This window comes from Lepidothrix coronata, unplaced genomic scaffold (genome assembly GCF_001604755.1).
Source record: "Lepidothrix coronata isolate B3197 unplaced genomic scaffold, Lepidothrix_coronata-1.0 Scaffold24, whole genome shotgun sequence".
Lineage (NCBI taxonomy): Eukaryota > Metazoa > Chordata > Aves > Passeriformes > Pipridae > Lepidothrix > Lepidothrix coronata.
In genome coordinates this window covers 2,637,190-2,653,911 of record NW_016690204.1, presented here as the reverse complement: position 1 = coordinate 2,653,911, position 16,722 = coordinate 2,637,190, and the positions used below count along the sequence as shown (strand labels likewise).

At 48.1% G+C, this 16,722-nt stretch overlaps 1 protein-coding gene across 3 annotated transcripts in view; it reads right to left on the bottom strand.

Moving 5' to 3' along the window:
- Window positions 1–16,722, bottom strand: part of MGRN1 (mahogunin ring finger 1) — a 52,927-nt gene that overhangs the window by 25,629 nt on the left and 10,576 nt on the right. For all 3 annotated transcript variants that reach the window (XM_017809084.1, XM_017809086.1, XM_017809087.1), the window contains exons 3-4: window positions 15,669–15,757; window positions 8,563–8,709 (exon numbers count right to left, since the gene is read on the bottom strand). In XM_017809084.1, coding sequence (XP_017664573.1) covers window positions 8,563–8,709; window positions 15,669–15,757 — 236 coding nt within the window. The remainder of the gene's footprint in view (window positions 1–8,562; window positions 8,710–15,668; window positions 15,758–16,722) is intronic.

Sequence of the window (16,722 nt, the reverse complement as noted above, 5' to 3'; positions counted from 1 at the left end):
AGGTATAAGAACCTGGATACCAGGAGATGATGAATATTTATTAATTCCTCTCAAAGTCGAGGAGGAAAAACCAGGCTCCCCACTGGCATGAACTGCTGCCTTTCTCTGGAAAGCCAGAATAGTTCCTGTACCCTCTTGAGGGTCCAGAAGGCTTATCAAGTGTCACAAGATCAACGTTAAATTCTGGAAGGCCGTGACAAAGGGCAGGTTCAACATGTGCACTCTGCTCTTCCTGCCAAGGCAGGTGCATTATGTTATTTATGACAACACCCTCAAAGCCCATTTTGTACTGTGCTGAAATTATGCTGTTTTACTAGAAGGTCTCACTCCATCCTTTGCATTTCAAGCATGGTGTGGGAGAGATCAGAATGACAGGTCTTTTATATGTGAATTACAGAGCGAGCAATTGAGTGAAGTTTTATTTACTGAGTTGTCAAGCACAATGAATAGAGCAAGCCTGTATCTGGCTCCTTTTGTGGCACTCTCAAAGCTCCTCAGCTCTGCAGAGAGGCACAATTCTCCCTCCACAGCTGGGAAAGCAGAGGATGGAAAAGTGACTTATCTGAAGTGACAGCAAGTCAGGAGCTTACTGGAAATGAAGTGCAGAGGAGAGAGTGGAGCTGGGAAAGGGGTGTAAAGAAGCTGCTGCTGAGTGCTAGGAAGGCTGGAGGACCTGCACTTACAGCACTAGAAGCCCAAACCACTCTACAACAGGAAAACAAATAACATTATTCCAAGGAGGACAGGGAATAACAATACTTGCATTGACTTGCTGCTCTCACTATCCCTGGGAAGAGGAAACCAGGCACACAGATCTTCTGAGCTCAAGAGTATGACCAAGCTATTAAGGAGGCCTCCCCTAGTGAACCAAGTGAGCTTTATGCCTTGGACTGTGTGACTGCCTAACACAAGTCAGACTTGATCTGAGCACCCCGAGACAACTCTGGACACCTCCAGTCAGCAGCCAGAGCTGAGGCTGCTGAGCACCAGTGGGCTGGTGAATTCCCTGGAAGTCTGGTGAGCCCAGACTATCCCAGAGATCAATCAGCTTTCCAAGGTGATGCACAGGTTCCATGCACAAGCACACACTCCCTGTGCTGCACAGGAGGACAATGTGGCAAGCTGTTACAAAGCAAGCGTCCTGCACAGCAGGGTCTAAGTGGCATCTGCCCATCCCCAGCCCCTTTGGTTGGCATCTGCTGTTTTTATAATCTTCTATTCCATGCCTGATCTGCTGGGGGCTCACAGTAAACAGTAGCAGAGAAGCTCTGCAGAAATGTTACAGAAAAAGAGAGCATGTATTAAAGAATGAAGGACAGCAGAGGAGTAACACATTGCCTCTCCTTGCATAAAGACTGAGAAAGCTGAATGTTTGAGCTGCTATTGCTCAGACTGCACTGGGCCAGGCCTCCATCCAGAGGGACTTCCAAAAAGAAACCCCTTGGGATCACTGGAAGGTCAGGACAGTGGAGAAGTGAGTGGGATCTGTCCTGTTAGGTCAGGACCAAACAAAAATCCTCGGTCGCAGTATTTTAGACCTGTTTGTTTGTTTGTTCAGGTACCCCTGACAGCATGAGAACCACCAGCAACACAAGGTACACGTGCTGACTGCAGCAGCAGCCCCCAGCTCTGTCCTCAGGGCTCATGCAGCACAACTCCTCCTGTGAGCTGTGTGACACACACAAAGCAAAGTTTACACTCTGCACTGACTCCTTCCTCCCCCATGTCAAACCCTTCCACCCCCAAAACCAGCTGTGTATCACAGAACCAGCAGATGAGAGGCCCTGTGACCACACCCCAGTGATTTTTGAGAGAACAGGAACAAACTAAAATTACTCCTCAGCCTCTCTCCTCCAGCATCAGCTGAGCAGCACTCGCTGCCTGCACGGAGACACTCAGCCTGTGGCTTCTCCCTGTGCCCAGTCCAGACCTGCAGACCCTCAGTAGCTCCCAAGCCATGTTAGAGTTTGGGAACCTCTGGCTAAACAGAGTTAAACTTCTGTTGCTACATGCTCACCAGAGACCCAACATAAATTTGGGGTGAGTTTCCCCCTCTCCCTCATCCTTGATCAGCACCTGGGGAAGTTCTCAGCAGGGCACTGGTCCAGACCCCTCACTGCTGTGCTCCTCCTGCTCAGCTCTGCCTGGTACTGGGGCTGCCTTGGGCAGTCAAAGGGCAGTTCCTGCTCCTACAGGCACACCAGGACCTCAATGAGAAGCACCACATGAGGATCCTTGCCAGCCTGCCTGAGTTACACAGAGCACTGTCCAGGCTCTGCTCCTCAGGGAAGGCAGGATGTATGGAGCAATGCTGCCTCAAGGTAACACTTCTGACTAGAAACATCTGAGGGAGTCTGTGCTTTGAAGAGCCTGTGGACAAAAGAAGAGTCCTCTCTCTTTAGTAGCAGCTCTGCATGTTCCATGGCAATTTCCAGTGAAGAGAGGACAAGGCAGGGTTACATGAGAGCCTAAGAGGGTACTCAGGAACCAATTCTTCCATTGCCACTTCCACTGCCTGGCAGGCTCCATGTCCTCTTACAGGTGGTGAGGTATGAGCCAGTCATGTCCTGCTGGTGTTCTAAGGGGCCAGGAGTTGATGAGGAACAAGCACACTCGCCCTCCTCTCTCTCCCACCTGCTCACTTCCCTTTCATTTTGGGCCAGGATCTCACAGGTTGCTTTTGGAGAAAAGGAAGTTGAACAAATGTCTCAACTCAAAGTGATTTTTATTGATAAAAGAAACACTACCAAACTACGAGAAGGCCATAGCCCTGGGTCTCAGTCAGAGTCAGACAAGATCTGCCCCAGAGAGGCTCTCACAAGGAGTTTGGAGGTTAACCAGGTGCTAAGATGCTGCACTGCAGTCCCTGGCAGCCTTCTCCTCCCCTCCTGCTTCCTCCAGGACTGAGTTTTCGCTCTGAGCCAGGAAAAACCAAACACCTCCTCATGCAGCTGAAACCCTTCTGCCCATACCCCACTCCAGCCCCTGCAGAGCTCTGCCCTGAGCTGCTGGGAGCACAACACTCCCAGCTTCAAAGCTCACCCAACAGTACACAGAAAGGCACAAAGGCCACAAACTCCAATTACTGGCAGAGGGTTTGTCTGCTCCGTGAAATCTATAGAATTTGGCTCTCCAGCCCGTGAACTTTGCACACCACAGTGTTCCCCTGGGGACTGGTGTGGGCCTGGATCAAAGCTGTAAAGGCTTGTGCCGAGCACAAAAAAACCAGCACTCGCCTCTGACTTCTCCACACAGAAGAAATCTCTTCACAAAGAATTCGTATTAATCACCACAGCCCACGGCCAAAAGCAGCAAGAGCACCTTTCAAAGGCCCTGAACAGACAGAGGCTATTAAATAACCAAAGGAATATCTGAGTCCCTCTGTGTCTCCTACGCAAGCCTGAGTCAAAACAGCCTTGCACTGAGCTGGATTTCATTTTGTGACCCAGCTCTTCAAACTTCCACACGCAGAGAGAACAGGGAATCATTGCAGTGTCCGTGCACTGCAGTGGTCGTGGGAGGATGTTTGGGATGAGTGTGGTGGGCACTGCAACACAAACAAGGAAATGGGATTTCTTTTTTTAATATATCCATTTGCCCATCAGCATCACAAACAGCCCAGCCCTGAAAAGGGCAGGGATTGCAGAGCTGGACCGACCTATTTTCATTCTGTTTTCTCTTTATAACGAGAAAATAGAGCTTGGCAACATTACTGGGATATGGGAGAGAACCTTTTCTGTCCAAAAAGGAAGATCTTTTTCAGAAGAATGGGCTGCAAGACTCAAACCTCTCACGTCATATTTATCATGAGCTGCTGATCTGCCTGGATTGCTCATGCCTTTAGAACTGGCTCTTTTAAGTGCTTCCAGCTACAAGGGTTGGTTTGAATTCTTCCCCCGAGGAAACAACCGCTGCTGTCATGTTTGAACTACGCAATCCTTCCTGCCAGTCAGCAGGATACCTGCAGCTGGAAGAGTCCCAGGGGCCCTCCCAGGAACAGGCTAACAGTGTGCACATCAAGGCTTTTGCCAGAGAAGGAAGGGATGCGTTCACAGAGCGCTCACAAAAAGAAAATACGAACATCTCTGAGCCTGCTCCAAAAACACACTTGTCTCCTAACCCAAAGACATCTCAGGGTATGAGCACATGAACCAGGTACTGCAGAAGGCAGGCTATGAACTGGGAGTCCTTTGATTATTCTCTACAAGCCCGGCAATGGAAATGCAATGCAGTCCCCTCTCCTCTGGAAAGAAATCACATGCTTGGGGCAATCACTAGTGAGTAGTCAATGTACAGTTCACATATATCCATGTTTTTACCAAATTCCAAAACCAAAGAAAATGGACGCAATTGGAAAAATAAATAAAACTGAAGGTATCAAGGGCCTTGAGCTGTTTAGAGGCAGGTCAGTGCTAATTCCATGCCATTAAAGAGACTCTGGACATAGGTAGATCTCTGTTATCCTTGGGGTGATGAACAAGCTGGTCCTCTGAGAACTCGTGTTTTACTCTTTAAATTCTGACCACAAAGGAATCAAGCAAAAGATATTTTAAAGGTGAGAGCAGCAGTCCCCTCCACATATAAACAAATTCTCATTTCATCCAAGAGGCTTTTACAGATACCTGCACTAGCACCCGAAAGTGCAGGGGACCTTCCCCTGGGCACAGGGCTGGAGAGGTGAACACACCTCTGTGATCACCAACACCACACATTCATCTTCATCAGACTCTACTGGTCACCTGTGGTCCCACAGAATTGATGACACAGCTCCCTGTGAAACTCAGAGTTCAACAGTTCAGGACTAGAGGCAGCAGCCGTTGGGAGCTCCGCGTTCCCAAGATCTCGGCTAGAAACAGCAGAGCAGAGCAAAGTTACCTGGGAAAGTCTGCTGGACACTCCTCTGGGACAGGTTAGCACAGGCAGCATGGAGTGATAAAGTCACCAGCTTTTAAACAGAGCCCAAATAACTCCAGGAGGAAGCTCCCTGGCTTGCAGAAAGGATTCCCTTTGGCCACGGACACCAGCTAATCCCAAAGGCACAGCTTTGTGGCTCTCAGGGGAGCAGAAGCTCCACAGCAAGCAAAGCCTCTGCTCAGGGAGAGCCACCTCCCCTCCCTCCTCTCCCCCCAAACTGCACGACAGGTTCCTAGCAGGAGTTTCTAAGGAAGGATCGCTGATACTATCAGGATCAGTGGCTGTTCCAGCAGAGAAGCAGGAATAACTTGTTTAGCACTTCTAAGGAGCCATGCTGCAGGATGGGAGAAAATTCCTGCTTTTCACAAGGGTCCAGAAAGTTTCTCCCATTTTAGGATTTAGCATCGATTTAGGAGAGTGGAAAAAAAAAAAAGTACTTTGTTTTAAAGAGCATCTTCATCCCAATCAAGTGCAATAGAAAAAGTTTTGAATTTATATGCAGTACAGCTTTTGCACATGCCTGTTCCTTGAATGTAGCACCAAAAGAAATTGAGGAAAAGGAAGATCTACCTGCCCAGGCAGGGAAAGCTGCATTCCTGTTAGTGCACTGAAAATGCACTCGCTCCACTCAGAGCTCTAAGAATGCAGCCCGGATTTTTTTTTTCCACCAGAATTTGAAAAGAGTAAATCAAAGTAATTATAGCACTGCCCTTACAGAATTGCTTTGCAAAGCTGAAATCAGAGCTTCAAAAGGTTTTTACTAGCAGCCAGCAAATCCAGAGAAGCAGAGATGCCTACTTGGGCAGCTGCACTAGCCCCAAGACGTGCTTCAGGAGCCACTTCCACATGGGAAAATAGCCTGGGTTGAATTAAAGCAGCTTATAAAGTCTATATTTGTATCTCACTTCCCCCAGCCCTTATTACCTACACATCTGCATGAAATCAGGATCATGCCTTCCAAAAGGTTCCCTGGCTTCTGCACCCCACACTTGTGTAACATTTATTGTCTGAGAACTCCAGGGCAGAGACAGACAGTTCATCACTCCTGTACTATCGGGAAATGAAACTATGATTTAATAAACAAAGGGCCAGCAGTGGAAGCAAGAGCTGAATGTGGGTGCTTTGGCTTTTGAGAAGGTTTAGTGCACCAGGGGCTGCTGCCACCCCAGCAGGGCAGCACAGAACCATCAGCCACACATTGCTAGTGGGGAAATCATTGCTGATCCTGGTTTCATGCAGAGGGTTCATGAACACAGGCTTCTCCTCTGCCATCTAACAGAGATCCCTCTCTCAGTAAACCATGGACAGGGTGGATCAAAAATTTGTATTTAAAAAAAATTCTTTTTAAGTTGACAGATGTGTTACCTTTCAGAAACTCTACCTAGGAATTGTTCAAATTTCATTTAAAAGCCATTGGGTAGCTCGTGTTTGCTGCACAAGCTTTAAAGAACAGACTGGTGACAGTCACTGGCTCAGTGCATGGCACTAAATTTCAGGAAAACGTGTTCTTAAGTGAACCAGAAACTGTGTTTTCCCCCTCCAACCAACCAACCAACCAACCAAGTTCTGAGGGGAGAGCTACTAGTTACAGAGGACTGAAAACACACTCTGTTCAGAAACAGTTATATTTGGTAACTAAAATACTTCCATTAAGCAATTATTATCCAAGGCACAACTTGACAAGACAGTTTCTTAAGAGTCCAGCACAAGCAGTTTAACCAACGAGCAAAAACTGCTGGTCTTGGGTGGTTCAGCTGCAATTCCAGCCCAACACTGCCTGGTTAAAAAAAGAATAAAAGATGTTTCTTTTCAGAATAACTTCGGGGTTTTGCCATTTTGACGTAAAATGGAAAGGTATAAGCCTGAAAAAACAGATTTTAAACTACATGGATATTCTGTAGCACAAAAAATGTAGCACAAGGTTTGACATGAAGCTGACACCGAGTTGTAAATGCGGATGTTTCATTGTTAATGACCAGTGACAAATTCTCCTTCAAGGTGAACCAACAGGTGAATGTGCAAAACAAGATTAAAATCAATGATTTAAGCCAAGCCTTGCTGATTTGAGTCGTGGCTGAAGTCTGGCAATGTAAATACATCCACCCTGGCCATAGAGACCCTCAGTTCTCCCCATTAGCCCATGGATTGTTGCCCTCTAAGGTAAAAAAACAAGGAGCACTGCAGGGCAGCACAAGGGACACTGGCCACCTCTCCACGTTGTACCTGTGTTAGGAAAAGAGGACTTCAATCTCCAAGGCTGCCATTCCAACACCTTCACTAGCACTAAATTCACAGGAAACCTAAGGACCTAAGAGACAGAACATGGAAACTTTATCAGGATTTCTAAGGCATCCTGCTGCATTCAGCTCTGCTCAGGAAAAGCTGGATCTAAACAGAAAGTGTTTTCAGAGTTTGTCAAGAGATATTTTCCAAGCACTTTAAAAGGAGCTCATTTATTACCTCCCCAAAACAGAGGTAGCCATAGGCTTCAACAGAAGAAGGGAAGGGAACATTCTGGATCAGGATATCCTCCAGTTTGAAGGAATGCACATGTGAATTGGAGAATTGAGCTTGTCTCATTTCTAAAAATACACTGTTCATTGAACATTAGTGGGATATTTATACTTTGCATGAAACATATAAGCCATTTTATGGCCTGCCATACATTCTTCTCCCTGCTGGAACCTCTGCAGATCCCTTCAGTCGAGGATAAGTTCAGCCCCAGCTCCAGAGCATCACTGCAGAAGCCATCAGCACTACGTCCAAGAGCCGCTGCTCAGCCAAAAGCCTCTACCAGAGGAAGCCAAGAGCTTCTGCAGCCTGAACCTTCCTTTGCCCATGGAGCAAATGGAATCCCTTGTCCCATGGCCACTGGAAGTCTGCCATTCCATACCAGCAGCTCACGTGTACCCAACTCACACCAGGCAGAGCACATCCAGCCACCTCTGCTCTTAACATAGAGAGGAAGTTTTTCATGGGATATGGTGTTGACTGGAATGGTTTAAATGTGCTGATTTAGATTAAAAGGGTTTAAAATCTGCAGGGATGTACTACCAGGATATGAGAAAGACCCCACAGATGACATTTTGACCATTCTTTTCACAGCTAACCCAAGGTGTACTTGGCAGGAAACATGGGGTTTCAGGGAGTAAATCCTCTCCCATCTCCCAACAGCCTGTGTTGAGGTGGCCATTTATCCCAAAAGGGGCTTTGGGAGGGCTTCAATTCTACAGACTCACTCTGTAAATGTCAGACTGACCTTTACTTTGGTGGCCCACATGCAGAAATGCAGTGAATTAGGTGATCTGGGGAAAAAACAGGTGGTATTTGAAGGGAAGGGATGGATTTTTTTAATTTCATAGCACATCCTGCTGACAGAACACACAGTTATGAGTTCCTCTCCTTTGCTGCACACAGAATACTTTCCCTACACCCTAAAACCAAACCAAAAGGGGAACAAGACAAGGTATTGTCTATGTGAGGGAAGTGAAAGTAATAAGTTATCAGAATATATAAAACCAAACAGAAAAGGAGGAGATTTCCCTCCCCACCATCTGTGGCAGCACAGCCTCAGAGGTGACTAATGTCTGACAGCTCATTCACCAGAGCTCCTGTGCCCCTCCACACGCCCACAAGCCCAAGACTTACACTGCCATGCCACCAACAAACTCCTCCGTGGCCTGGCAGTAGATTGTGATGGCAACACGGGCATCTGCATCAAAGGTGAACTCCAGGCTGTACAGGACCTTCTGCTTCCCGTTCTCCTCCGTAGGACTGTCAACATCATCTTTATACCTGAAAGACAGTGCCAGAGGATTAAACATTTATGAGATATCACCAAGATCACTCTGGAAATCAGGACAAGAGTACTCCAGACTAGGTGTTTGGGGCAGGCAAGGCACTGTGGGCTTCCACCTCAGGCTTCCCAGGAGATCTCCATTCTTTCCCCTGAGGAAGGTTCTTCCAAGATTTCATGGTGTTGAGGGATCTCACCCAGCCTTACAGTGCCAGGACACAGAATGAGACAAGAAAGGGAAATCTTGAATGTCAAACCCCGAGGAGAAGCAACATTCTCCTTCCATTTAAGTCTTCATATTAGGCTCAGTATTTGGGCTAAAGAAGTCCTGCACGGGCATGAGAAATCTAAAACCTAATTCTTTTAACACTGCAAATGAAATGGTGCCTGACACACAAAAACCCAAGGTTTCTGTAACACAAAGAACTCCTGAAGCTCAACAAAAGATACCTGCAGTATCACACAGATGATGATATTCAGCCTGGAAAGCATCTGGATGTAGGAACTTCAAATACCTTTAAATGTACAAATGATCAACTAGAGCTCTGATGCTGTGAAGGACTGGAGCTTGCACATATTTACTGTCTGAACAAAAATTAACCCATCCAACTGCACAACAGACACACAATAACCAATACAAGAATGAGTTTAGAAGTTATTTCAATTAACACAAAAGTGAGCCATGACTTGGCTGTGGGCTACTGCAAACTGGACCCCATGGTGTGATCACCACTGCCCAGGGTTACTCCTCCCTGCTGCAGGAAAAGGCAGGTCACAAAGCTGGTGAAGAAGGAGGTTTGAAGCAAGATCCAGGGCAGTGAGCTATGGCCACAGGCCAGTGGTGAGTTACAGTGTGCCAGGAGTGGCCAGGGAGACCAGAGATCCTGGAACAAACAGCCAACACAACACACCATAAGATCACAGAATGATAGAATAACCTGAGCTGGGAGGGACCCACAAGGATCACAAGTCCAACTCCCGGCCCTGCACAGGACACTCCAACAATCCCACCCTGTCCCTGAGAGCGTTGTCCAAACATTCCTGGAGCTCTGGCAGCCTTGGGGCTGTGCCCACTGCCCTGAGGAGCCTGGTCAGTGCCCAACCACCCTCTGGGGGAAGAACCTTTTCCTGAGATCCAACCTGAGCCTGCCCTGACACAGCTCCAGCCAGTCCCTTGGGTCCTGTTTCTGCTCACACAGAGCAGAGATCGGAGCTGCCCCTCTGCTGCCCCTCGGGAGGAGCTGCAGATCCCAATGAGGTCTGACTTCCGTCTCCTCCAGCTGAAAACACCAAAATCTCCCTGCCTCAAAAAGCAAAGCAACAGACAAATGGATGTGATTCACTGCCAGGGCAGCACCACATTCTCACACATACATTTAAATCCCAGTGTAACCCCAGGACCACAGGTACCACAGTGAGCTCAGGCACTGTGTGGGAAGGGTGGAGGCAGCAGGTTGACTTTGAGAGGTTTAACAGCACTCAATTCGTCACCCAGCTCCAGCTCCACTTGTTTATTAGTGTACCTTAATTGCCACGATTCCTGGGTCAAAGCCAAGCAGCTGAACTATTCATGAAAAGCTTGGCACTATTTCTGACTTCACAGTATCAGTCAGACTCTCCCCTCATCAAACAGCCTGGATGAATAGGCTGTACTGTCAAAAATACTCAGAAATGTGCCAGGCATACCTCCATAATTCAATCTAAAAATTGTCAAGGGAATCGTTATTTACTGAGTTCACTGACATATAATAACTGCTGCCTAATTAAGAGGGTTCCAGCATGAATTTTACTTAACACCACACAGAACAAGAATTAAATGTTCAGCTTCAGCAATTTAACATAAAAGGTGCAAAATAAAATTTAAGAGCGATATAATCAAATACCCAACACATGTACTTGCACTAATGTAACCCCAGTGAACCACTATAGCTCACACAGCATTCCTGTCTGAAGGGCTTGGAGAGCTCCAAACAAGACTTTTGCCAGAGGTTCACCTAGGTCAGAACAGCAAATCAAGCTAAATACACCCAACATGCCAGTATAAAAAAGACATATCCCCAAAATTGAGAGTTTGAACACCTGCAGCAGCCTGGACGAAATACACAGTACAGAGCAAAATGGTATTTTCACACAAGCTGGTTGCATTCAAAGAATGAAATCATGGCCCTTGAAGGCTGTAAAGAAGAAACAGTCTGGGCAGCAGGGCAGGTTTGCCTGGAGAACACACAGGGGAGCATCAACATTTTGTGCTGGACTGACCCAAGAACACAGATGGCAACAATCCACTCACATGTTGTATGTGTCAAGAAAGCAGCACAAGTTTCTGTGAGTTATCTCTTGCTGCTCTCTCTTCATCTGAGGTCGGCAGAGAAGGATCCAGGCTATGACAGACTTGCCACTTCTTCCAGAAGAAGCAGGGAGGGAAAACCAGTACCCTTGCAGGAAAGCACTGAGGAAAGTGCTTCACAGACCCACCTCATGCACAGGGAGGTTTTAAACAGAGATGCCCAGCACACATGTGAGCTACAGATGGACAACACAGACCAAGGTACCTGTAACAGCCTCAGGTAACCAGGTGGGAGGCCTGGGGTGGGGGCAGAAGCAACATGTCATTAGTACAACCCCTGCCCGTTTCATCTTCTCAGGAAGTCACAAAAAGCATCCCAGATCACCCTCCTGATCTCAGCTCTGCACCTCCCTGCAGGCACTCACAATGTGCTTCTGTCCTTCCAAGGAGAAAAGGGGTTAAACCCAGACTAGAACAGATCTGTTGCCCTGGGAAACCACTGAGGGGCCACTACCAACTGCAGTGCCTGGAGAGAAGGTTCCTGGAGGATACGTGGGGAGTCAGAGAGTCCGAGTCCTGTCTGCCTGGAACAGCATCAGTGGAACAGGGGACAAGGCACACGTCCCTAAATGGTGACAGTCACAGCAAGGCTGTGCTTGTATCTTCCTATCCAACGTCCTGGTGCTGGAGGGTAAGAAAATCATTCACAGCCTTCCAGGACCTGAAGGGAGCCCACAGAAAAAGATGGAGAGAGACTATTAACAAGAGCCTGTAATGACAGGACAAGGGGGACTGGCTTCACACTGACATAGAATAGGTTTAGATGGGATATTAGGAAAAAATTCTTCCCTGTGAGGGTGCTGAGGCCCTGGCACAGGTTGCTCAGAGAAGCTGTGGCTGCCCCAGCCCTGGAAGTATCCAAGGCCAGGCTGGATGGGGCTTGGAGCAACTTGGGCTAGTGGAAGGTGTCCCTGCCCATGGCAGGGGATGAGTTTTAAGGTCCTTCCCAACCCAAACCAGGGTAGCAAAGGCTACTTTGGTGCATACTTTGAGAGGCAGAGACATCTCATGTCCCACCTTAAGGTGCAGGAATGGTGGGATGTAACATCAGGGGAGTAACATGACAAAAATCACACATTCTGCATTCCTTCTTTCTTTGCAAGGGACGTGGCAGACAAGGGGGTGGCTCAGGAGTGGTTCAGGTGCTACAAGATCTCTTCTGTCTCCACCTGCACTTGAAGATTACAGTGGACATTGGGCCAAGCCCTACAGACAGTGTTGATGTGAGGTGGTCACAGATGCATGCACAGTTAGGAACCAGTGACTTTGTTGGGTGTGCCTTTGGGTCATGCACAGAGGTGCATCACAGAGCCTTCACAATCACGTGTAAAGAGCAAAGAGACTGACCACCTTTGGGAACAAAGAGCTGATCCAACGTTTTGATGGAAAAGGCAAAGCAGGATGACCAAGGGAGCCGAGGCCACCCGGTCTGACATCACTCCTGGATAAAACAATGGAAATGCTGGAACTTTTTGTTTGTCTGTTAAAGAATTAAAACATAAACGTATCATTAACAGCAGCCATGACAATTTTTTAGAACTACATTGAGTCGAACACAATTCCAACCTTGGAGGAGATTAAAAAGTTTGGCCAACAGCTTAGTAGACATGTGGGATAAACATTAAGTGTTGCTTGAGTTAGTACTGTGAGATCTGCATCACCCAGTGTTAGAGCAGGGATTAAATAAAGGAAGAACTAGTGACACCCCTATAGCCCTGACTTTCACAGGGGAGATCATCATCAAACTGAGGCTCTACTATTTGGGGGTTCTGCAGAGCTCTGTCCACTTTGACACCCTCCAGGGCTGCAGAGCAGGCAGTCCCAGCCCCTCACCTCCACCATGGGATGAACAGCTCCAAGGATCAAGGTTATCTCTGCTCTGCTGGAGAGGGAAGAGAAGGGATTTCCTTTCTCTCTTTCACAGCAATTCACCTGTCTCCCCTTGGTCCCTCATCCACACTCAATGGTTTCATTACTCTCCGTGATGTTCCTGCTGCTTCAGACCCATTCCCAAGCTGCTGATTCCTTCAACACTTTTGTTCCATGATGCTATACAAATCCCAGAGCCCACACTGAAGCAGAGAGGCTGTCCCACAGTGCAACTTTTCCACAAAACACATTGTGCAACGAGTTGATCTTCCTCCTGCAACTGGAAGTGCTTCCAGGGAAACAGTGAACAGCCAGTACCAGCCCCTCAGGTACTGCAGCTCTGAAATAAAGCTTCTGATCTAAGGCCAAACATGGGACACAAGACAGTCACAAGGAAGTCTTTCTCTGTTAATGCTTAACAGCAAAATTCCCACTACCCTTCTCCAAAGACAGAAAACACATGAGATGTCAAAGACTCAGAACTTCAACACCAATACCCACAGGTTTACTGTTTCTCTCCAAAGCTACTGTAAATATTCAGGATTTGGCAAAGCTCGGAATTTTGTCTGGTCAGAGCTTGGCAGGAAGTCCAGAGTGAACGTTTCCCCATGTTCCTCCATGGCACCTCTCCTATCAGGACAGGCCAAGAGAGTTGGGGTTGTTCAACCTGGAGAAGAGAAGGCTTCAGGGAGACATTAGAGCCCCTTCCAGTGCCTAAAGGGTCTCCAGGAGAGCTGGAGAGGGACTTGGGACAAGGGGCTGGAGTGACAGGACAAGGGGGAATGGCTTCACACTGACATAGAATAGGTTTAGATGGGATATTAGGAAAAAATTCTTCCCTGTGAGGGTGGTGAGGCCCTGGCACAGGTTGCCCAGAGAAGCTGTGGCTGCCCCAGCCCTGGAAGTATCCAAGGCCAGGTTGGATGGGGCTTGGAGCAACTTGGGATAGTGGAAGGTGTCCCTGCCTATGGCAGGGAGTTGGAATGAGATGATCTTTAAGGTCCTTTTCAACTCAAATCATGCTGGGATTCTATGGAAAACCAAAAGCTTGTGAGGACTTTACCATCAGACCCTACCTTACACCTGGACATTCATCTCAGCATCATTTTATTGGGTGGAGGATGTGGTAAATTAAATAGTTCTGGAAAGAATGTGCAAACCTCAACCACTGGTTGTGAAGAAGCCAAGCTGGAGAGGGCACAAAGTGTCCTTATGTGCAGAGAGAGGGGAAGGAAAAGCCTCTAGCCCAGAACAGGAGAAAAGCACAAGACAGAAGGTACCCTTGGGGACTGGCAATTAAAATCCCATTTTGGGTCTACATCAGTGCAAAATTAAATCGAGTCATGCTGGCAGTGTCATTGTCAGCACTGACAGAGCAGCAGCAGCACAAGGGCCTGTGAGAGCCTGTGAGGCAGAAAAAGAACTGACAGTGCCAGGAATTAGATGGATGCAAACCTGCACACTGTCAAGGTGTGTGTTCATTACATTCCAAATAGTCCAGAGCTGCAACTCTGCTTGGGAGAATGGGACGTGCGACCACAGAAAGCAGAATGGCAGGACTACATGTAATAAACCTCAACAACTGCTCCTTTCACAGCAAGGCCACTCCCAGGGAAAAAGTCACTTCCCATTTGGCTTCTGAGAGATGTTACACTGCTAATGTGGATGCCTGCAGGGAGAACCAAATAGCCTTTCCATTGCAAGTGTGTGAGGAAAGCAACTTTTTCCTAGAGAAGTACTTCACCCCTCAGCTCAAAAACCAGACAACATTCAGTGCTGTTTATCAATAGTTACTTTTTTGGAAGTTCTTCCCTCTTTTCCTGTTCAATCAGTTTTGGAACCACAGGTTCTGCTCATTAAAAAAACAAACAAAAAAACCCCAACAAACCAAAACAAAACCATCCTTGAGTTTTCACATAAAACCAAGCTGAGGGGTTTGTGTGGTTATGACTCAAACTGCTCACGTTACATCCACGCTCCCAGAGCCACCTTGGCCGGGAGCTGCAGCTGGAGCCCTGCCAGAGCTCCAGCCCTGAGCCTGGAACGCACAATCCAGTGCGACTCCAGGATGGTTGGGAAATGCTCTGCCTGGACACGTGCCCAGTGCTCAGACCCAAACAAAGCACTGTATGCTGGGCCCTGCACCTCAGCCATCTGTTGGAAAGGGGGCAGCTGTGGATCCCAGCATGAGCCAGCGTTTAATCCAGCTATGCTGGTTTGGATCTCGGTGTGGAGCAGTGAGAGGTAACAGATCTCCATGACTTATCCAGACCTCCTCCCCCTGTGCAAGGGACACAAGCCACCTAAACAACACTGGGACCAAACTTTATCTTGGCAGCAGGAGAAACCTGAGGAAGTTTCACTCTAGACCAATCAATCTTCCTGGCCTGTGGCTCACTTCAGAACCAGCTCCTTTCTGTCTTCTTCTTACACAGGAATGCAGGAAGTAATCTGTCTGTAGGGTTTATTGACCTGACTAATATCTTCCATTCTGATTTCAGGGCTTTGTTTACCACTCCACTCTGTCCTGCAAAGACAGACACCTCACTGGTCCTGTTTGGAAACACAGATTGTTTGGATAAGGAGCACATAAACCACTTGAAAGCTCCAATCACAACGGAATGCAGGAACCTCTGGACATATTTAGCAACAAGGATCTGGAAGTCAGCTATTCTCCAAAATCTTATCAATACATTTTGGCTCTGGGTTGAATAAAGTGAAAGGTTCAGGCAATGTTGGTACCTCACAAGTCGGAGAGAGTCCTTGCGGATATTCACCAAACTCCTCAGCGTCTTCACTGGCTCATGTGGAGCTGGAGTTACATAGGGAAACTGGAACAAAAAGGCAAATAATTCTCCTGTTATTATACTATAAAAGGTAGCAGCATGTTGCCTGGCATGCAATTTACCCAAATCAAGAAGCGTCCAGCTTTCAGGGTACTCGGTACAGCAGAAGGAATAGCAATAGCAAATTCTATTTACAGATTGTGGTGGGTTTCTGTGGCTGGGTTTTGGTAGTGGGGGGTGGCTACAGGGGTGGCTTCTTTTAGAAGCTGCTAGAAACTTCCCCTGTCCCGTGGAGCCAATGCCAGCCGGCTCCAGGACGGATTTCCTGCCGCTGGCCAAGGCTGAGCCAGTCAGGAGCAACGGTAACACCTCTGGGATAACATATTTAGGAACAGAAGGTTGTTGCGCAGAAAGAATTCCAGCCAGGGAAGAGCGGAGTGAGAACATGGGAATGACAATGTAGACACCAAGGTCAGTGCAGAAGGAAGGGCAGGAGGTGCTCCAGGCATCAATCACAGCTGTAGCCCCTGTGGCCTGTGGTGCAGAGCAGGGTGGGGCAGCTGTGCCCCTGCAGCCCATGGGGGAGCATTGGGGTGCAGAGACCCCCCTGCAGCCCATGGGGGAGCCCAGGCTGGAGCAGGTGGATGCAGGAAGGAGGCTGTGACCCCGTGGCAGGCTCAGGATGGAGCAGGTGGATGCAGGAAGGAGGCCGTGACCCCGTGGGAAGCCCAAGATGGAGCAGGGTCCTGGCAGGGGCCAGCAGCCCATGGAGAGGGAAGCCCAGGCTGGAGCAGGTTTTTCCCAGGTAGGACTCGTGGCCCCTGTGGGGGACCCACATCAGTACAGCTCATCCGTGAGGGACTGACCCCATGGAGTTTGGGAAGAACTGCTGCCCAAGGGATGGACTCATGCCAGAGAGGTCCATCCAGGACTGTCCCACGGGAGCAGGGGAAGGAATCCTCTCCCTGAGCAGCGGCAGAAACAACAACTGACCATAACCCCCATTCCAT